This window comes from Lissotriton vulgaris, chromosome 2_1, assembly GCF_964263255.1.
Source record: "Lissotriton vulgaris chromosome 2_1, aLisVul1.2, whole genome shotgun sequence".
NCBI classification, from domain to species: Eukaryota; Metazoa; Chordata; class Amphibia; order Caudata; family Salamandridae; genus Lissotriton; species Lissotriton vulgaris.
In genome coordinates, this window is record NC_141687.1 from 308,805,311 (window position 1) to 308,828,100 (window position 22,790).

Consider the following 22,790-nt stretch of genomic DNA (forward strand, 5'->3'; position numbering starts at 1 on the left):
CCTAGGCAAATGGGGTAAAGGCAGTCAGGGTGCCAGAGGACTTTAGGTCTGCCACCCTGCCCTGACTTCAGAGTTCACCATCGGCCCTGTGGCGAATAATATGGGTCTGTATGAACTGCCACCATGGCGGATCATACAAAGCCATTAAAAGGTTTGATGTGCCTCTGACATTAGGGACCTACGCTTACACTAAACTTTAAAAAGTTCAGCATTTTAAAATATTGAAGTCGCTAAGTGAGAGTTTGCTGTTGGAAAAGAAAAAAAAGACTAATGGCCCCAACACCATGGTGTGGGAGTTCATCTTTTATTTTTACTGTCCCTCAAAGCAAAGATAACCCTGGTAGTGACGGTTATAATTTTTTTTTTTTAAAACAGTAAATAGGTGGATGGTTTGATGGCTTCGCTCCGGTGGCCAATAGTCACTGGGGGCACACCATTGGCGTAAACCCGGCCCAATAAAGGACAAGGGGGACCTACAGTTGGGCAGACAGGGTACTCGGTGTTTGTTGGAATGAGTACCCTGCCCATCAGAATCTAAATCAGGTCCTTAACCATTAATGCAAACGTGGCCTTTAGGAGAGAATATCAGGCACCTGGAAGCAGGAGTTAACTAACGAATTTATAAAAGTGGTATGGGTGCACCTAGCATTTGTTGACATGACTAAAATCGGTCAAATGCTGCAGCAAGCATATTTTTGACCCCATGAGACAAGCACGTTGTGTCACTAAAAGGCAAATATGTTGGGGGGCAGAGCTAGGACCGGCCGCAAGATGGCCGCCTGCTGAGGAGGCTCTGCCGGACGGACGAAAATCCAGCATTAATCCATCCACGCTGCAGGGCATCGGGACAAGCAAGACTATGTCCAGCCTCACTGTGACCACTGTGGTGGCGACTGCATCAGGGCCCAAAATACATCCATTTAAGTGGTGCGGCCTGGGCCCTGGCACGGCCGTGGGCATTTTGATAGTTTGAAGGGGAAGGCAGACAGGCATGAAGAGTGACTTGACTAGCCTAAACAGCGCTGAGTTTACGCACACCTCAGCTGTGCAGTGACTACTTCAGATGGAGAAGGTCCCTAAAGTTATTTGCAATAAGAATTAAGATTTGGGGACATATGTATGAAGCCCATTTCCCGTTCGCAAACAGGCCGTTTCTCAGAATCGGCTCGTTTGCGAATGGGAAAAAGCCTTTTGAAATGTATCATCCCAAAAGTCACTCGCAAAATAGGGAATCACAAAATTTGGGATTCCCTATAGGCTAATGCATTTAAGGAATCGCAAATTGCGATTCCTTAAATGAAATGTAAAGAACACCCATATTTGCCATTGCGATGGAGCTTCTTGTGTCACCTCTGAGGCATCATTCACATTGTGGGCTTGCGTTCCGGCCCAGGCAGATTCTTGTTTCCACGTATTCGGACAATGTCACTATATATTAGAAACCCATCAGATAATGTGGGCCCTCTTCTCTGGGAATTCCTTTGCTTCACGAGCATAGCTGGTATCACTAATAACTGGACGAAGTCCATCCTATATCCGTTTACAGCGGCCACTCAAACCTTCACCCCCAACTTCCCACTGACATGGGCAAGGGACTCCGTCTGCTTTTTCGTTGTTTGGCTCAGCCAAGACTTTGATGAATTGTGGAGGGAAAACTATAGCCGACCGATGACGTGGCTCGAGGAGCAGGTGGCTGTCTGGTCGAAGCTGCCGCTATCCCTCTCCGGGAGACTGGACATTGCAAAGATGGCTATACTTCCCAAATTTTTATATTTACTTATCAATCTGCCTCTCCCCCTACCGGTCTGTTTCAAACGGAAATGCGGATCTATTCAGGTCTTGTTGGCGTGAAACAGCAAACAACCAAGGGGTGTGAGAGATCTTGACGCTTCGTTTGAGCAGGGTGGGCTGGGAGCGCCCGACATGGGCTTGTACTTACTCAGGGCCCAGGCACATTATGCGCTCTTCTGGCTGCACCCAATACAATTTCATACACACACTGCACCTGAGGCAGATAATGTGGCCCGGTGTCCCTTACAGATGGTCCTATATGGTCCTGCCAGCGTGTGAGAAACCAGGTGGACACTGTGGCATGCACAGGGTGGGCGTGGAATGAGAACAGGAAAAAGGCATGGCTTGATTATATGTTTACAACAAGGGGTGGTGAGGGACAGAGTCTCTGAATTAAGCAGAAAGCTCTCACCCAGTCAAGAGATCAGGGCTAGATCCAACACCGTTGTTTAGCTCACTGCACCATCCCAGTTTCAGAACCTGGCTGTATGCAAATTAGTCTGTTCCTGTCCCAGTGCATAATGGGAACAAGGCAAACCAAACTACAAAAGCCAATTCTTACACTGGGAAGGAAACAAGCTCCCGGGGACCGGTTTCTGGCATTACAGCCGTCTTCAGCCCGGTTTGCTTGAATCCTGATGGTGCAATGAGCAAGGGTCTCACATCTGAGAATACCCTTCCACGCTTAGGGTGGACAAAAATATTTACAACAAGGGGTGGTGAGGGACAGAGTCTCTGAATTAAGCAGAAAGCTCTCACCCAGTCAAGAGATCAGGGCTAGACCCAACACCGTTTTTTAGCTCACTGCACCATCCCAGTTTCAGAACCTGGCTGTATGCAAATTATTCTGTTCCTGTCCCAGTGCATGATGGGAACAGGGCAAACCAAACTACAAAAGCCAATTCTTACACTGGGAAGGAAACAAGCTCCCGGGGACCGGTTTCTGGCATTACAGCCGTCTTCGGCCCGGTTTGCTTGAATCCTGATGGTGCAATGAGCAAGGGTCTCACATCTGAGAATACCCTTCCACGCTTAGGGTGGACAAAAATATTTACAACAAGGGGTGGTGAGGGACAGAGTCTCTGAATTAAGCAGAAAGCTCTCACCCAGTCAAGAGATCAGGGCTAGATCCAACACCGTTTTTTAGCTCACTGCACCATCCCAGTTTCAGAACCTGGCTGTATGCAAATTAGTCTGTTCCTGTCCCAGTGCATGATGGGAACAGGGCAAACCAAACTACAAAAGCCAATTCTTACACTGGGAAGGAAACAAGCTCCCGGGGACCGGTTTCTGGCATACTATAGGTGTGGCAGGGTATACTCAGACATGAGTCCCTTTCTCACTGCTCCATCAGGATTCAAGCAAGCCGGGCCGAAGACGGCTGAAATGCCAGAAACCGGTCCCCGGTAGCTTGTCTCCTTTCTGGTGAAGAATTGGCTTGGTAGTTTAGTCTGCCCTGTTCCCATGATGCACTGGGCCAGGGACAGACTGATTTGCATATAGCCAGGTTCTGAGCTGGGATGGGGCAGTGAGATAAATAACGGTGATGGATCAAGCCCTGATCTTTGGACTGGGTAAGAGTGGTCTGCTTAATTCAGACACTCTGTTCATCACCACCCCCTTTTCTGAATTGATTATATGTTTGCCCCACCTATTCCCACTTCAGGACCTCCACTACTTCCAATGGTTGCTGTTCCCGAGACATGAGTGCATCTGCGTAGACTGCAGCTGAACACCTTTGGAGTGGCATACCCAGATGGCAGCTTTGGGGCCCCCCCAGCAGATCTTTCGAGATCCTCATTCAATCACCCTATCAATCAGGGGTTTATAAAGCGCGCTACTCACCCGTGAGGGTCTAAAGGCGCTGCGGGGAGGGTGGGCAGCTCCGGTCAATCGCAGAGCCAACTTTTGAGGTCCTTCCTGAACGTGTGTAGGGTCGGGGAGCGTCTGATGTTCACGGGTAGTTCGTTTCAGGTCTTGGCTGCGATGTAGGAGCAGGCATTCCCGCCTGATCTGTTTCTGCGGATGTGAAGGACCTTAGCCACGGCGAGGTCGGTGGAGCAGAGGTTCCTCTTGGGTACTTGGAATGATACTCTCTCGTTGAGGTATTTGGGTCCGAAGTTGTAGAGGGATTTGTAGGCGTAGGTGAGGTGTTTGAAGGTGACCCTTTTCTCGTCGGAGAGCCAGTGGAGGTCTTGTAGGTGTTGCGTCATGTGTTTGTGACGAGGTGTCTCGAGGACGAGTTTGGCCGCGGCGTTCTGGATGGTTTGGAGTCTCTGTAATAGAGCTCTGTTGATTCCGGCGTACAGGGCACTGCCGTAGTCCAGTCTGCTGGTTATGAGCGCATGGGTGACGGTCTTACTGCAGTCGGGGAGATCCAATTGAAGGTCTCACGAAGGATGCGCAGGCAGTTGAAAACTGGTGGAAGGGACAGAGGACGGAGTAGATCTGGAGAGGGAGAAGTAGTGATGATGCTGAGGTTTCGTGCATGGTCTGTAGGAGTGGGTGGGTTTCTGAGGGCAGAGGGCTACCAGTTGTCGTCCCAGGGAGAGGTGTGGGGTCTGAGGAGGACCTCTGTCTTCTCGGAGTTGAGCTTTAAGCAGCTGTCCTCCATCCAGGCTGCCACATTCTTCATTCCTTCCTGGAAGCAGAGTCTGGTGTCTTCAGGGTTCTTTGTGAGTGAGTGAGAGGATGAGCTGGGTGTCGTCGGCCTAGGATACAATGCAGAGTCAATGCTGTCCAACAATGGCGGCAAGTGTGGCCATGTAGATGTTGAAGAGCGTGAGGCTGAGTGATGATCCTTGGGGTACTCTGCAGTTGATATTGGTGGGTTCGGAGAGGAAGGGAGGGATTCTGATCCTCTGGGTTCTGCCGGAGAGAAAGGATTGGATCCAGTCGAGGGCGGCTCCTTGTCCCCCGCGTCGTGAAGTCTGGCTGCGAGAGTGCGATGTGAAACACTGTCGAAGGCTGCGGAGAGGTCTAGAAGGATGAGGGCTGCAGTGTGTCCCTGGTCTAGTAGCATGCGGATGGCGTCCGTGGGAGCGAGGAGGACAGTCTTGGTGCTGTGGTTGCTGCCAAATGCAGTCTGGGATGGAGTTGTCTTCTGTGAAGGTGGTCAGCTGGGCGTTGACGAGTCTTTCTGTGACTTTGGCCGCGAAGGGGAGGAGAGAGATGGGCCGGTAGTTTTTCAGGTCAGTTGGGTCGGCTGTGGGTTTCTCGAGGAGGGGTTTGACCTCAGCCCGCTTCCAGTCATCTGGGAAGATGCCGGACCTGAAGGAGGCGTTGATGGTCAGACCTAGTTCGGGTGCGATGGTGGCGGCGGCACTGTGGAATATATGCGGTGGGCAGGAGTCCACTGGGGCTCCTGAGTAGGTTTTCTTCATGGTGGCGGCGATGTGTTAGACAGTGGTGGATTCCTAGGCCATGATGGTATGCTTGTTGGCAGCGTTGGGTTGGGGGGGAGGTGGGGGGTGTTGTCCGTCGTTGGTTCGCTGAAGTTGTCATAGAGGGCCTTGATCTTCAGATGCAAGTTTGAGCTGAGTTTGTCGTAGAGTTTCTGGGAAGGTGCGAGGTCGGTGGCTTCGCTGGAGGGTTTTGAGAACTGTTGTATGACGCTGAACAGTTCTGTGGCATTGGTTGCGTTGGTCTGGACTTTGTCTCTTATGAAGGTCCGTTTGGTGTCTCTTATGAACTGGTGGATTCCTTCAGGGCGCTTCTGTGGTTTCTGCACGCTTCAGTGGTTTTCTGGTCTTGCCAGGTTTTCTCTAGGCGTCAGCAAGAGCGTCTGGCTTGCTGTAGTTCTGTGGTGAACCATGTGGCCTTCGGGGGCGTTGTTTGGCGGGGAGAAGGAGGGGTGCGAGCTTGTTGGCGCAGCAGGAGATCGAGCAGTGAAATTCTGTGGCTGTGGAATTAGTGTCGGTCTTGGGGCTGAGGGGGTTCTGGAGGAGGGTGGTGTTGAGGAGCTCCTCGGTGACTTTGCTCCAGTTCCTTCGTGGCGGTTGCGGTGCGAGCTTGGGTGCGGAGGTGGTGTTGAAGGTGAAGTGGAAGCAGTTGTGGTCTGTCCAAGGGGACTGAGTGGTGTGGCTGAAGCGGATGTTAGTGCCCTCCAAGATCAAGACATGGTCGGACAAGTTGCCCTGATGCTGGGCCCACAAACTTCAGGTCCCACTGCAGAGCCCACATCTGCCACCTGGCGTGATGCACCAGAAGGATGCAGGAGGCCATCAGCCCCAGAAGCCGCAGCGTCAACCTGACCGAGACTCGGGATAACGGCTGAAAGATCCGAATCAGAGCCTGTATATCCCGAACCCGCTGTTCGGGAGGATAAACCCGAAACAGCGCCGAGTCTAGAACCGCTCCGATGAAGAGGAGCTTCTGAGAGGGACACAGGTGTGACTTCGGCACATTGATGGAGAACCCCAGCAGGTGCAGGAGGTCGGCCGTAGTCTGTAGGTGGCTGATGACTGTCTGGAGCAAGCCTGCCTTCAACAACCAATCAGAGGTAGGGGAAGACTGAAACCCCTAACCTGCGCTGTTGAGCTGAGACCACCGCCATCACTTTCGTGAACACTCGTGGGGCGCTAGTAAGGCCGAAGGGGAGCACAGTAAACTGAAAGTGCTCGTGGCCTACCGTGAAATGCAGGTAACGCCGGTGGTCCGGCAGGACGGGGACGTGAAAATAAGCATCCTGCAAGTCCAACGCTACCATCCAGTCCCCCGGGTCCAGGGCAGCTAAGACCTGAGCCAAAGTCAGCATCTTAAACTTCTCCTTCCGGAGGAAGCCGTTGACGTTCCGTAGGTCCAAGATAGGGCGTAGGCCCCCTTTGCCTTTCTTGGGAACCAGAAAGTAGTGGCAGTAACAACCACGCCCTACTTCTGGCCCAGGAACGCGCTTGATGGACCCCTTGGCCAAGAGGGCCGTAACTTCCTCTCACAGAAGATTCAAGTGATCCCCGACATGTGGTGGTACTGCGGTGGCATGGCTGGAGGGGTCGGCTCGAAGGGGAGGGAGTAGCCCCTTCGGACGATTTGCAGTACCCACCTGTCCGATGTGACAGTGCACCAGTGGAGGAGGTGATGGCGAACCGTGCCCCCCACTGGCGTCACATGGGCCTGAAAGAAGGGACTAGGAGGGTTTTGAGGCAGATGCTGCAGGGGTAGGTGTGGACTGACCTCGCCGTTGTCCCCAACCGCCGCCACGGCGGTTACCACGTCCGCCACCGCGCTGGATGTTAGTCTGCAGCCCGTGGCTGGCAGGACGTGTGGAGGCACCCCTTCCTTGGCCACGAAAGGAGCGAAAGGCAACAGTCCGCTGGCACAGGGCCGAGAGGCCCAAGGACTTGGCCGTAGCCCTGGAGTCCTTGAAGCGTTCAAACGCACTGTCTGCCTTGTCGCCAAAGAGGCGACGGTCATCAAACGGCATGTCCATAAGGGTGTTTTGGACATCAGCCGAAACGTTGGCGGACCACAGCCAGGCGTGGCGGCGAATCGCCACCGTCGTTGCCATCGGTCTGCCAGGTGAGTCCGTGGTATCCAGCCCACGCCGATGGAATACCGTGCCGCATCTCGACCCTCCACAAGGGCTTCGGTGAGTTTAGTCCGGACCCCCTCCGGACATTGTGGCAGCATGTCCGGGACCGGGTCCCACAGAGAGTGGGTGTAACAGCCCAAGAGGCGCGCGGTGTTGACTGACCGCAACCCCAAACTAATTGAGGAGAATATCTTTTTACCATACTGTTCGTACCTCTTGGATTCCAGATCGGGGGGAGCCGTCGGGAATGCGGCCTGGGAGTTAGAGGCCTGGATGACCAGGCTCTCGGGGGTGGGGTTGGTGAACAGGAAGCAAGGGTCGCCCAGAGCCGGGCGGTGGCGCCTGACCGCGTTCCTATCTACAGGCGAACCTGTAGCGGGCTTGGACCAAGTGCCCAGAAGAACGTCTGACAAGGCCTCATTAAACGGCAGCAGAGGCTCAGCCGAGCTTGCCTGCGGTTTAAGGACCTCAGTGAAGAGGTTAGTCCTCACGGCCGCGACGGGGAGCACAAGGCCCAAGGCCTTGGCAGCCCGCTTCAGCTCCACACTATAGGCAGCCCCCCTCCTCCGTAGCCACGGTAGGAGGGGAGACAAAACCAGTGTCTGGGGAGGTGTCCAGACCACTAGCCTCCCCTAGCTCACCTGTCCAGTCCTGAGAAGACTGGCACTCACGTGCCAGAGGGTCCTCGGACCCCTCCCAATCCTCCTTGCCACCCATCCCCTGATATACAGGGTCAAAGGATGGGGCCGTGTCATAGAAGTAAAAATCTCCTAGCGGCGTTGAATACGGCGGACCAGAATCAACGGTAGGACCGGGGTAGACGGCGCCCTGGGACGGCGCCGGAGGCGACACCCTGGAGGTCGGTGTCGGTGAGGTTGTGAGGTCGACGTCCCGGATCGGGAACCGGTTCCAACGGGACCCTGCGGCGTGGGGACCCAGTCGGGGGCGCCTGGCCCGAAGGCGCCTCGATCTCCTCCAGCATCGCGTTCTTCCCAGGGACCGGCGGGGGTGTCAGAAGAGCGATGTCGCCTCTTCGACTTCTTGCGCCTCTTACCTGAGGACTTCGAGTCCGAAGACTGATGACGACTCCCAGAACTGTGGTGACTCCGGCCCCGCGACCGGTCCCTCGACCTCCTTCCGAACCGGGACCTCGAGCGGCGCGGGGCTGACTGCCAGAACTCGAGTCGCTTGCGGGACCGCTCCCGTCTAGCTTTGGACGTCACGTCAGGGCCCGGCAGTCGGAGCAGGACTAGTCGTCGTGGTCGGGGCCAAGACAGTGAAGGCAGCGGCGATGGGGGTCGGTAACCGACATCAGTCGGCTACAATCGACGCAGGGCTTGAACCCGGGCATCCCTACCGGCACCGTCAGAGTCAAAGATCGAAAAAGTTAGTCAAAAATTGACTATGGGTACTACTTTTTTCGGATCGGTGCTTGCTGGTGCGGAAAAAAGAAGAACTGACGTCAGCGCGCAAGGGCGGCGTCTAAGTACTCCGGGAAAGTCATCCCGGCGTCAACGATGCGCAAGGGTACTGCTACGAAAAAGTTTCTGGATCCAGTCTGACACCTGGGGATATTCTAAGGTAGGGAATCTAATACTAACCTGTTTCTTTCAGATTGTGAATTACCAATTCGGTAAATACCGAATCGGTAATAGGGGGAAGACCTACACTGGTGGCAGGGTGTCACATTGATACCCTGTTGGACCCCTGAATAGTGATGGGTGCACATGTGGCAGACATACATGTCCTAAGGGCATGTATGTCTGCCACATGGCACTGTTAAAAATTTCAAACAATTGCTTTTTTCACAGTTTTCGATATTTACCACCAACTTGTAGTTGGTGGTAAATAACAAATCCTAAAAGGAGAAAAGCACTCATTTGAGTGCTCCGTACATTAAGGATTCTCAGCCATATTCATCAATCTCCCGTTTTGCGAGGCCCTAATATCGAATTATAGCGATTCGCTATTAAGGACTCGCAAAACGGGATTCATGTAGGATTAGCAAAAATTATTGCGATTCCTACTGATTCCTTATTTGCGATACCATCATCTATGGTCCATTACAAACACAGAAACTTTAAAGAAGCATGTCAATATATTAATCTGATCGAGAGGTTGTCACATGCTAATTAGGCGAACATTGAGTACATGACAACAGGAACATTATGAGACCTCACAGCCCTACCAAATATCTGCTTAGTAGGAACAAACAAAACAACATGCAATCAGACACTTCACTAGTAAGTAGCCAGAAGAATTTCGAACACTCACAATATAATATTGTTGCTCTTAATGCAGCTTCACATAACACAATTATAATATACTCCACAATGTTGCAGAAAGAAAAGTTAAAAAAATAAAACTTTAAGTACCTGATTCTGTAAATATCTGGTCTGCAGCTGATAGAGGAACACTGCCTATAAATAGAAAAATACATGTTCCAAATTTAAAAAGTGCGAATTAAAGCTGAATGATTCATGTAATCAAGCTTTCACTCTTCCTCCATAGCAGACATCTACAACTTTAGGAAAAACCATCTAAAATAAATTAAACCTGAACATAACATTGATATCACATTTTTAGGTTGAGCGTGAGCCAGCACGCAAGCGCTGCCAAGAGCTAGGGTAGTGGAGTACGGAGAGAAGCTTTTGTAGGGCATCGCATTGAGTGAGGTTTTAATTATTATAAGCTGCTTATTTTTTTAGCTTTTACGGTCTGAAGCCCATGAAATATAAAACTCCTGTTTGAGGTAGTGTAAGGGAAGGTGGCTCAGCATTCGGAGTCTGCGCACATACTGTAATCGGAGGCATAGCTCTAGTGTCTCAGGTCTGTTTGTGCGACATCTGTGTAACCTGACCTCGAAAACTGCAGTTGTGAAATTCGTGCAATGGAGGAAGGTCTGTCTGCGGCCTTTTCTTTTGATATAACCAGTGGTCGAAGTGGGGAAAAAAAAGTAGGGGAACTGTGGGTGGAGAATCAGGGGGCGGGAACAACCGAAGATTGAATCAGTGGGCGGAGTCAGGGGTGTGGCTAGAAAGAGCAAAACATACCAATTTTTAGTACGTTTAGCATTTCACTGACCAGTTACAGCTTATAACGTTATTTAATTAAAAGAATGGATATGTTTATTTGAGGTTTAATTCAGGAAAAAGCAAACACTCATAGGGAATACAGGTTTATGTAAAGCATGTGAAATATAAGCAGGAACAACATGTTACCTTAATGCTTTTACTCTCATTGTTCAGAAATCCATGATTATTTTTTGTCTCAAACATTGAGGTCATGAATGCAGGGCTTCTCCTATACACATGTGTTAAGCAGGGCTCAGAAGAGAAAGGGACTCTTCAGGAGAATCTAGACTCACAGAAACCCACAAAGGCTCCTTCATATTCATGTCAGCCAGCTGGCTGCTCAATCATAATATAGTAAAAAGAACAACTGGTGGACAGAATGCAGAGCAATATCATACATTCACCCCAGTGCAGAGAGATGGGCCTAAATCCATTGTTTATTTGCTCACATGCGATTTCAGTTTGGACCCAGCCATATGCAAATCAGTCTTGATCCTGTGCCCAATGAGAACAGTGTAGCCCGAACTGCCAGGCCAGGTCCTCCCTGGACTGGAAACAAGCATCCTAGGACCGGTTTCGGGCTTTCAGCCCTCATCAGCCAGGATAGCTTGATTTCATTGGCATGGAGAGCACAGGACTCATGTCTGAGCATACCTGTCCCACTCGGGGTGACAAATGCAAAAAGAACAATTGATGGACAGAATGCAGAACAAGGTCATACATTCACCCCAGGTCAGAGATCGGGGCTTAAATCCATCGTTTTTTGCTCACCATGCCATTCCAGTTTGGACGCAGCCATATGCAAATCAGTCTTGATCCTGCGCCCAATGTGAACAGTCCAGCCCGAACTGCCAGGCCATATGTATTCAAGTGTTCTTTCATTCGGGAAGTGAACACAAAGCAGTACCCACTGAACTATACACATAACATATTGCTCTTTGATATGCATGGTACATGTTCTTTGCAGCAGGCATATTACCCCTCTGCACTACCTTAGATGAGTAAAATAGCCACCAGACAAAACATGCTCTCATCTCCCTCCAGCAGGTACATTGATCACCAAAGTTATCTTGGCACTTGTATTGTTGACCAAAACCTGCTGAATATACAAATAACTTTGCAGTGTTTTTTAAACTCCTGCACTTGTACAAAACCGGTCCCCCCAAACTAAACTGGCCCCCTACCCTTCCAGTCGCCCTGGGAAACGCCTACTCCTGCCCTTTCACTGCTCCTGTCCAGTCAGTACTCCTGCTCATGCTCGATCAACACTCCTGCTTCGCCAATTCCCCCGACCCCTCCCTTCTCCTGGCCCGTCACTTCTACTGGCCCGTCACTTCTCCTGCCCGTCACTGCTCCTGCCCTGTTCACCGCTCCTGCCCTGTTAACCGCTCCTGCCCCGCTCACCGCTCCTGCCCCGTTCACCGCTCCTGCCCCCTCACCTTTCCTGCCCCGTCACCTCTCCTGCCCCGTCACCTCTCCTGCCCCGTCACCTCTCCTGCCCCGTCACCTCTCCTGCCCCGTCACCTCTCCTGCCCCGTCACCTCTCCTGCCCCGTCACCTCTCCTGCCCATCACCTCACCTGCCCGTCACATCCCCTGCCCGTCACATCCCCTGCCCGTCACATCCCCTGCCCGTCATGTCACCTGCCTGTCACTTCTTGTGCCCGGTCACCTCTCCTGCCCTGTTGCCTCTCCTTCCACGTCTCCTCTCCTGCCCTGTCGCCTCTCCTGCCCCATCACTGCTCCTGCCCCATCACCGCTCCTGCCCTGTTCACCGCTCCTGCCCCGCTCACCGCTCCTGCCCCGTTCACTGCTCCTGCCCCGTTCACTGCTCCTGTCCTGTTCACTGCTCCTGTCCTGTTCACTGCTCCTGTCCTGTTCACTGCTCCTGCCCCGTCACCTCTCCTGCCCTGTCACCTCTCCTGCCCCGTCACCTCTCCTGCCCCGTCACCTCTCCTGCCCCGTCACCTCTCCTGCCCCGTCACCTCTCCTGCCCCGTCACCTCTCCTGCCCCGTCACCTCTCCTGCCCATCACCCCACCTGCCCGTCATGTCACCTGCCTGTCATGTCACCTGCCTGTCACTTCTTGTGCCCGGTCACCTCTCCTGCCCTGTTGCCTCTCCTTCCACGTCTCCTCTCCTGCCCTGTCGCCTCTCCTGCCCCATCACTGCTCCTGCCCCATCACTGCTCCTGCCCTGTTCACTGCTCCTGCCCCGTTCACTGCTCCAGCCCCGTTCACTGCTCCTGCCCCGTTCACTGCTCCTGCCCCGTTCACTGCTCCTGCCCCGTTCACTGCTCCTGCCCCGTTCACTGCTCCTGCCCCGTTCACTGCTCCTGCCCCGTTCACTGCTCCTGCCCCGTTCACCGCTCCTGTCCTTTCACCGCTCACATCCGGTTACTGCTCTAGCTCATGTCCCGTCACCTCTCCTGCCTCATCACCTCTCCTGCCTCGTCACCTCTCCTGCCCCGTCACCTCTCCTGCCCCGTCACCTCTCCTGCCCCGTCACCTCTCCTGCCCCGTCACCTCTCCTGCCCATCATGTCACCTCTCCTGCCCGTCATGTCACCTGCCTGTCATGTCACCTGCCTGTCATGTCACCTGCCCAGTCACCTCTCCTGCCCTGTTGCCTCTCCTTCCAGGTCTCCTCTCCTGCCCTGTCGCCTCTCCTGCCCCATCACTGCTCCTGCTCCGACACTGCTCCTGCCCCCTTCACTGCTCCTGCCCCGTTTGCTGCTCCTGCCCCGTTAGCACCTCCTGCCTCGTTCACTGCTCCTGTCCTTTCATTGCTCCTGTCCTTTCTCCGCTCCTGTCTTTTCACCGCTCACACCCGGTTACTGCTCTAGCTCATGCCCCGTCACCTCTTCTGCCCCGTCACCTCTCCTGTCCCGTCACCTCTCCTGCCCCGTCACCTCTCCTGCCCCGTCACCTCTCCTGCCCCGTCACCTCTTCTGCCCCGTCACCTCTCCTGCCCCGTCACCTCTCCTGCCCCGTCACCTCTCCTGCCCATCACCGCACCTGCCCATCCCATCACCTGCCTGTCATGTCACCTGCCCGTCACTTCTTGTGCCCGGTCACCTCTCCTGCCCTGTTGCCTCTCCTTCCACGTCTCCTCTCCTGCCCTGTCACTTCTCCTGCCCTGTCGCTGCTCCTGCCCTATCACTGCTCCTGCCCCGTTCACTGCTCCTGCCCCGTTTACTGCTCCTGCCCCGTTCATTTCTGCTGCCCCGTTCACTGCTCCTGCCCCGTTCACTGCTCCTGCCCCGTTCACTGCTCCTGCCCCGTTCACTTCTCCTGTCCTTTCACCGCTGCTGTCCTTTCACCGCTCACACCCGGTTACTGCTCTAGCTCATGCCCAGTCACCTCTCCTGCCCTGTTCACTGCTCCTGCCCTGTTCACTGCTCCTGCCCTGATCACCGCTCCTGCCCCGCTCACCGCTCTTGCCCTGTTCACGCTCCTGCCCCGCTCACCGCTCCTGCCCCGCTCACCGCTCCTGCCCCGCTCACCGCTCCTGCCCCGTTCACTGCTCCTGCCCCGTTCACTGCTCCTGTCCTGTTCACTGCTCCTGTCCTGTTCACTGCTCCTGCCCCGTCACCTCTCCTGCCCCGTCACCTCTCCTGCCCCGTCACCTCTCCTGCCCCGTCACCTCTCCTGCCCCGTCACCTCACCTGCCCGTCACCTCACCTGCCCGTCACATCACCTGCCCGTCACATCACCTGCCCGTCACTTCTTGTGCCCGGTCACCTCTCCTGCCCTGTTGCCTCTCCTTCCACGTCTGCTCTCCTGCCCTGTTGCTTCTCCTGCCCTGTCGCTGCTCCTGCCCTATCACTGCTCCTGCCCCGTTCACTGCTCCTGCCCGGTTTACTGCTCCTGCCCCGTTAATGCCCGTCACTTCTTGTGCCCGGTCACCTCTCCTGCCCTATTGCCTCTCCTTCCACGTCTCCTCTCCTGCCCTGTCACCTCTCCTGCCCCATCACTGCTCCTGCCCCATCACTGCTCCTGCCCCATCACTGCTCCTGCCCTTCATCATCCCCATAAGGTCACCAATCATAGACTTCAGAACATTGGAATATTTTCTTAAATCACTAACAGACTCCTAAATACTGGGGTCAAACGCCGGGGCTGTCATTGCTTGAGTTGGAAAAGATTTGTCTGCACAGATGGCGTCATTATCAATGGGGCTTTGCAGGGGGGCGAATCTGTTAGTACATGCAATTATTAAATCTGCCAAATCATGTGCACATGGGTCAGGAGGTGGTGTAAATACTGCTTCCAAATATGAGCTTACTCGTTTGGTTATGGGTGCAAAACCACTCTTGCCCTTGGGTTTCTCAAACATCTTTGGAATGGTGTGTGTTACACCGGGGCCTGTATGGGGAGGACAACTGTCAACAGAACTAGAAGTGGCGTGAAAACGGCCCCGGTGCACCTCCGGGCCGAGATTGCCGGGAAACAGTCTGGTAGGCATTGATGAACGTTGCTTCAGCAGGTAAACACTGTGAATATCACTGCCACAAAACCCAACTAATAGCAGCTTTAAATTGGCATGTAAATTTGCTGGCAGCGTCCTCACAAATGAGGTGTGATCACTGGCTCACAGCAGCCGCAGGGCCATCAGAGTAGCCGTTTTCGCACCATGCTACACTGATGGCCCTTTCAGTCTCACTTTGCAGGCCCATTAGACCCAGCGGGGAAGGGGAGGAGTTTGGACGCAGTGCAGAGGCCTTCTGAATATTCACGTTGCACCACTCATGCGTGAAAAAGAAAAAAAGGTGTACTTTAAAGTATGGCAATTTTACAGTCCTCGGTACGCTCTTTCAAAACTAAGAAGTAGGGGAACGGACTAACATAATTTTAAGAAGTAAGGGCACGCCGTGCCCTCCCGTCCCCGCCCACTTCTAACGCTGGATATAACACCTGTGTCTTTAACGTCTATGCGAAGTATAGGTAGATCTGCTGTCTGGTGACTCCATCTTCCCGCTGTCTCCTCTGCTTCTTCCGCCTCTCCTGGAGGGGTTTTGCTTAAGTCAGCGTGGGCACACACTGTCCACACACACACAGCCCTCTCTCGGTTAGCTGTGCCAAGGTGGCGTCGAAAGATGGGAAGGCGAGTGCAGATGTCAGGTGGCGGGAATCTGGGCCTGCAATGGACCTGGCATGAACACTGGCAAGGGACGTGCTTGGTGGCAGGAGATGACTGGGCAGGACCCTACTTGGTGAAATCACAACACATTGCTAACGCAGGCATGGTTTCACCTACAAAGTTTGTCAACCAAGAGACAAGTTGCACCGCCACCAACAGAAGAGGCATCCAGCAGCGAGTGAGAGTTGCAGGAGTCTAGAGCCCTGGCGAGGGGGAGCAGAGCCGGAAAGGTATGGAACGGTCACTCACAGTGGCGTACCCTTAACAGCGTGTTACACGGATTAATTACCTTGACATTACATTCCCTGCATTACTTTTGCACTAAAAGTCAGACTTGAGGTGCATTGGCAAAGCTGTGTCGGAAACTCAGTTTTGAAAAAGCATGCCATTGATGCAGTACTTCTGCAAAGCTGTGCAGGTGTTCGAGTCCTCGGGCGCAGATTTTCCAGCAGGGCTTATTTGTGAAATATTTACAAAGCTTTCAAAAATGGACTGGTGCCCGTGGCAGCTCTGGACATTTTTTCCGTACAAATCCCAGGGGGCATGGAGCAAGCGAGCACTGCGAAAGACCGGACCATCTCTTTGGTGGACATTCACTCCCACCTTAGCAGGTTGTTTAACAAGCATTTGCAATGGAATAGGTCTCACAATTGCGAGATATTGAGCTATTGGCATTGTAAATGACAATGCCTTTTATTTATGCGTTTAAAAACCTGCAATAATAAAAGGCATTGTAATTTACGAAATCAATAGGTCAAAGTTTCTAAAATGCGAGACCTATTGCATTGCAAATGCTGGTTTCATGTACGGGCACATTAATTCAGCCTGACGAGGCTGGTTGAATTTTCTTCAACTTTAAACTCTGAACATCTACAATATATAAAACTGAAGATAGTCCACAATTCATCCCGGCAGGCCGGCCGGAGGGCATTCACGTAACGAACTCCCATTTGCGTTGGTAACAGGGTTGGATTGGGATTAAAAATCGGCCCTATAAAAAAAAAAGTGGCCCACATTTGCATAACACTGTTTCGGTTAAGTTTTATTGAAAATAAAAGGGGAGGGGGGTAAAAAAAATGCACCGATTAGCTCGCAGTGGTGAAACACACCTGAATACAAGCGAGCCCACTTTTGCCCCGGCCCCCGGCCCCCTGCCCCCGCTCAATAATCATATATTAATGGGTCGGCCCCAAGCGAGAGAAAGGGAGTGACACCTCTGCCCTTTGATAAAAGGGAAGTAATTGATGCCCATCTGCCTCCTGAAAGGCAACTCAGGCACCCACAGGGCCACTGGCAGCATCCGAAGAACGCAGAAAACGCTCAAAAAAGCAGCCCACAGCTGGAACAGACCACCGGCCCCTTGGGCATTGCCCGAGTGCCCGCGTTACCAATCCGACGCTGGTTTGTAACCCGATCCGGCCACGTGTGTTTAACAGGGACAGAAGAAAGCATGTGGCCAAGAGGGTGGGACCTCATAAGCGGGCCTCTGATCTGGGGCCTAAGCACTTAAAAGAAACAGGGACACACTCGACTAAGCGGATAATTGACTGCCACCCTAGTACTGTTAAAAACTGTTTACATTGTTTTTAAACTGTTTACAATGATCCGTAGTTTACAAACTAGCTCTACTGTGTGGAGTTTGCACACCGGTCAATCTAACTAAGCGGTCAATTTTAAAGATTGTCGGCACAAAGTTGGTGCTGAATATTGGCTATATTGCGTAGTTTGCACACTAATTTCAATGTCAGGACAGGAGGCTCCCATTATGCTTTCTCATTTCTTTATTAGAAATGCTCAGCAGCCAATTAGAAAACCGTATGTAAAACAAAAACTACAATACCCATGAACACTTGGGTATCACATGACAGATCATAGAGTCACCAGAATAAAAGGTCACAGAGAATACCAAATTCTTTTTCTTTGCTGCTCCGCAGCCAGTTAAGTCCATTTATACCATTACTGCTTTATTCACGTGTGTTCATGGCTTATTTCATGCTTAAAGTGCTTACTGTTTTGCAGTTTCTCTACGCGCTTTGCCTGTGCCCTGTTTCAGCCGGTTTCCACTGTCTCGTTCGGCGCGTGTTGTCCTTTGTTGTTTCCGACGTTGTAGGGAGCGCGCGTTCGCCTCCCCGGTTCGGGCGCTACGCGCCCGCATACTTCTGTTCTTGTGGAGCAGGAGATTAGGGGCAGAGACGCTCACACGTGATGCGCGAGTGCGTCTCCATTCTTCCTGGCAGGCGGCCGTTACAGCGCATGCGCAGCAGCCATTTTCGGTGTTTTGTTGCTGATAGCAATATGCCCACAGCCTGCCTTTTGCCCCTCTTTACGCCCAAAACTTGAAATAACTTGTTTGGGCTGTATAATTATCATAGGCTTTGCCTAGAGTGGCTCATTTAAGCAAGCCCTCCCTCCACACTTGATTTTGTTGTTTACACAGGTTTCTGCCTGTGTGCTGTTGGCTTGCTGTGGGGTTTGGTCACTCCACTTTCATTGTGCCTTTGGCCGCCTTGATTTCAGTCTCCTCTGTGGGCATTGTCGCACTTTGTGTGAATATGACAGATTACTATGAAGAGGATGACTACTATTATAATGATGACGCCTATGGAGCAGGATTTGGTTGAGGCTTTGGATCAGGGTGTTCAGCACTGTCAACAAAGCGCTTGTTCGCACGATTACTCCCTTGAAACGCCACTTTTCTCAATATGCACAACAACAAGGTTGGTTACCGTCCACTTCCACTCGTGCTTCCTCTAAGTCTCCCAGTAACCCCCATAAGTCTTATTTTCAGAAGTTAGCGAAAGCTTTATCCTCTGACCGGTCTTCTACTAAGTCCTCCATGGGGGCTGCTACGTCCCAAGTTCAGCAAACTGATACTGATGACACTCATTCCTCTTCATCTTCTGATCAAGATGGTCCACCACCTTCAAAGAAAACTCGTAAGGAGCACTATGTTGATGCTCCCACGCATCCTCCCATACTCACATTTGAACCTTAAGAGATCGTTCACCCCAATTAGTTTTCCTGGCTTCCGTCCCTAGCCGTAGCAGAATAAGTTCAGGCACATATTCGTCAGCCTTTTGAAAAGGATGTCAGAGCTCGCCTTCGGTCCGAGTGTCCGCATCCTGGTTTGGCCGACAACTTAGCTGACACTCCGGATGTTGACCCTACAATGGTCACGTATCTTAAAAAGTATGCCAGGGACCCCAAAAAGAGTATTGACAGAGCATGGCGTTCTTGCCAAGATAAAAAGTTTGATTTACTGGGTCCTCTTACTAAAATCCTGGACCTGGGGTTTCAGGCCAAGGAGTCCTACGCTCTGGTGGATCCGGATGAGTTGATTGAATGGTCCCAAAGGGCTATTTGTCAATTGGGAATTGTTAATTGCGAGATATCTTGCGAGCTGCGCCGCTCCATTCTTCTTAAATTGGATCCCAAATTGGCAGAACTATCCTCGTCTGAGTCCGGTACGCTGGCTCAAGGATTACTATTTGGCCAGCCTTTCCTGAAGGAATTGACGAAATTTGTGGCTATCTTCAGTGGGCTGGATAAGGCTCAAGCTTCTCTAAGAATAGCCTTTAGTCCAATTTTTGCTAGGGTCGGACGACACAGGGGACGATAGTTCGGCCGAGGCTCTAACCAGAATTCCCAGCGAGGATTCCAGTCCCAAAGAGGTGGAGGACAGGATTCCGGTTATAATAAAAGAACCATCTTGTACCCCTCCAGCAAAGGGAGAGGTCTATATGAGAACAGAAGATACAGCGGAAATCAATGAGGTCATCAGGATTCCAACATTTCAGGTGAGGTTGATTCCGGCTTTGGAATTTGTATTAGGGGGCAGGATTCAATTTTTTCTACAAAATTGGCGTCTGATCTCGAACGATGCATGGGTGTTGAAGAATGTTCAGGGTTACAAGATAGAATTCTACCATCCCCAGCATCAGTCCCACCCTCCTGATCCCCTTGTTTTTCCCCTTCAAGATCAAAAGTTCATTTCAGCAGAGATAGATTCCCTTCTGACAAAAGGGGCAATTCTTCGAACCTTCCGCCATCCCAAGGGTTTTGTGAGCACAGTTTTTCTGGTAACCATGCAACTCTAGTTGCATGGCGAATTTCGGGGTTCGCTGGCACATCCCAGGCCTTTCGCGAGACGCTACCAGATTTATCAGCGAGGCTTGGTCACCCAACACTCACAAACGTTATGCAGGGTCTTGGAAGCGATGGTGTGATTGGTGTGCTCAACGGGAGGTGGATCCCGCTTCAGCAGATGTCTCTCTGATGGTTAATTTTCTGGCTTCCATCGCCTCATTTGGTCTTGCTTATCGAACGGTTAATAATTTCCGTTCAGCCATTTCGGCGGGTCATATCCATATTGATGGCAAGCCTGCGGGTGAACATCCATTGATTTCTAAGTTGCTTAAGGGTATTCGCCTAGCGAAACCTCCTTGTCCGAAAATATGTGGCTCTGTGGGATGTTTCCATTGTTTGGCGATTCTTGAAAGCCTGGCCTTCCAAATCTTTGTTATCCCGCAAACAACTTTCAGCGAAACGGACAATGCTATTATGTCTTGTTTCATGCAAACGCGTGTCTGATGTACGGGACTGAACCTGGCAGGTTGCAGTTTCGCGCCTGTTCCAGACGCACTAAATTTAGAACGTCTTCTGTTACCTATCCGTCTTTTCCCAATAATCCCAACCTTCGCGTAGTTCAATCTGTTAAGCATTATGAGGTGAGTACTACTCCTTTTTGTCAGGATATGCAAGGTCAACTGTTAATTGCTTTACAGAAGCCTTTTCGTCCTGTCGCCCCAGCTACGTTGGCCCGTTGGGTCAGATGGCTCATGTCTGAGGCTGGTATTGATGTCTTTACCTTTGGTGTACATTCTGCACAAGGGGCTATGGCTTCTAAAGCTTTTTCAATGGGAGTGACTTTGATTGACATCATGAAGGCCTCTGATTGGTCGTCTGATTCTGTGTTTAAAACCTTTTATTATAAACCGATTGCCCATATTGCTTCTGTTGTGGTGGATCAGATTTGAATAAGCATAATCGGAGCCTCCTGTCCAGACATAGAATTCAAAATTTGCAAACATACGTGACAAGAATTTTCAATTCTATTAAGGACAAGGAGGCAAGGATTATCCCACCCATCTTTCTACATTTTACATGTGTTACCTTGTTATTGATTATTGCTAAATGCATATGGTATTTTGTTTATTACTGCTCCTTGTTTTTACCCCCCCTATTTTTTGATCTTCTGTGCACAAAGTATGTGTATTACGGCTCTATGTCTCTTTTCAGGTTCTGACCCTAAATAGAGGTTTATGTCCAGCCTGGTTCATCATGCCAGACAGTTATCTTCAATTCCCGGTTTTCTTCCTCTTCATGGATTTCTGGTGCCGCTGGTTCCTTCCTTCTGATCTTCATATTGGACTGCCATTTTTCATTTTGAACAGTTTTAGTCGCCAAAGAAAGAGGATTTGGTATTCTCTATGTGACCTTTTATACTGGTGACTCTATGATCTGTCATGTGATACCCAAGTGTTCATGGGTATTGTAGTTTTTGTTTTACATACTGTTTTCTAAATGGCTGCTGAGCATTTCTAATAAAGAAATGAGAAAGCATAATCCTCGCCTCCTCGTCCTTAATAGAATTGAAAAATCTTGTCACCTATGTTCGCAAATTTTGAATCCCCTTACATACTTAGTTGCCTCTCCCCGGTCCATCTCAGGATTATCCAGTTTGTGTGGAGGGAGTAACAGGCGCCTTCCGGTTGGTCGGCGCTCTAGTTAACCAGTTCCCTCCATGTAACCGGATGCAGGGAGGTAAGCGCAGCGGACGCGCCCGTCTGCGCCCTTTCGGCACCAGGAACCCTGCCAGTTTTATGCTGGATCGAAATTCATACACCAGGCAGACTTATTCTAGTTAGGAACTTTTCAGCTGTAGGGGATGTCCTCAGTCCTGGTGTCAATTTCAACCCCGCAATAGGGCAGAGACTACAATTCTACCGGAGGGTTATTTCTCTTGTAGGTCCTGCCGGAATCAGAGTACTCAGCAAGGATATGCTCAAGAACAAAGTAACTTGCATGGCTTCCCTCTGAACAATAACCCCTGTACCCTTTCTGATGCCATCCTTTCCCTTAAAGATACAGAGTGGCCACAAACTAAGTCTGGTCTCAACTGGAAATGCTTCTTGGGCAATGTTAGGTCCCTGCCAAAGCATGCGGTCGAGATATGAGACCTACTTACTTCAGAGAAACCAGACTTCGATTTTCTGACGGAAACATAGCTCAAACCCACTTCCACTCCTATTACGATAGCACTCCCAGAGGGCTATAAGATTCATAGACTAGAGAGACAGACCAAAGTGGGTGGCGGGCTGGCTTTGGTTCATAAAGATTGCATCAATGTTACTATTCTTGAGCAAAGGTGCAGCGATTAGATGGAAATTCTAGTCTTTAGGATAGATTTACTGCCACAGTATAGTTGGAAGGGGGCCGTAGTGTATTGGACTCCAGGTACCTTGGTGGATTTTTCAACACAGCTCATGGAACTGATTGCACCCCATGCAATTTCCACAAAAAATTTCCTATTGTTAGGAGATGTTAATATTCAAAGGGAGTGCCTGGACAATCCTGAGGTGGCATGCTTTGTGGCTGACCTTGCTGCTCTAGATTTAGTTAAAATAAACGACGGTCCAACGCATGAGGCAGGTCACACACTGGACATTGTCTTCATCAATTCATCTCATATTATATGTGACCCTCCCCAGCCGCTTACTTGGTCCGAATAATGCTCTTATCTGCTTCCAATTACAGGGCCCTAAAGTACAAGCAGCTCCCCGCCCTGACCCTAAATGCCTATATAGACAATGGCATACACTCACTCTGGATTCGTTTACAGCTGCTTTTATTGCACCCTATGAAATAGAGCCAATGAATGTAGAGGATGGGCTGTCCCGTTTTAATGCAGCGACTATATTGGCCATAGACCAACTTGCTCCCCTGAAAGTATCATCCAATACGGTCAGGCCTCTTCAGATGGCCAAGTTTACACCCGAGCTTTGTAACGAAAAACTACAATGTAAACATTTGGAGAGGAACTGGCGTCGAAATCATAAGGGGAATGACAAAGAGATATAAGGTCTCCTTATTCCAGTACCACAAGAATATTAGAACAGCACAGAGAGTCTTTATTGCCCAACAATTAAATCAGGCAGGGAAAGCTCCTAAAGCTCTATTACAGATTCTTAAGTCTT

General features: G+C 51.1%; 1 protein-coding gene across 1 annotated transcript in view; it reads right to left on the bottom strand.

The window, feature by feature from the left end:
• Window positions 1-22,790, bottom strand: part of LOC147730242 (multidrug and toxin extrusion protein 2-like) — an 832,471-nt gene that overhangs the window by 619,288 nt on the left and 190,393 nt on the right. The window contains exon 6 of the mRNA XM_086955003.1: window positions 9,697-9,741. Coding sequence (XP_086811129.1) covers window positions 9,697-9,741 — 45 coding nt within the window. The remainder of the gene's footprint in view (window positions 1-9,696; window positions 9,742-22,790) is intronic.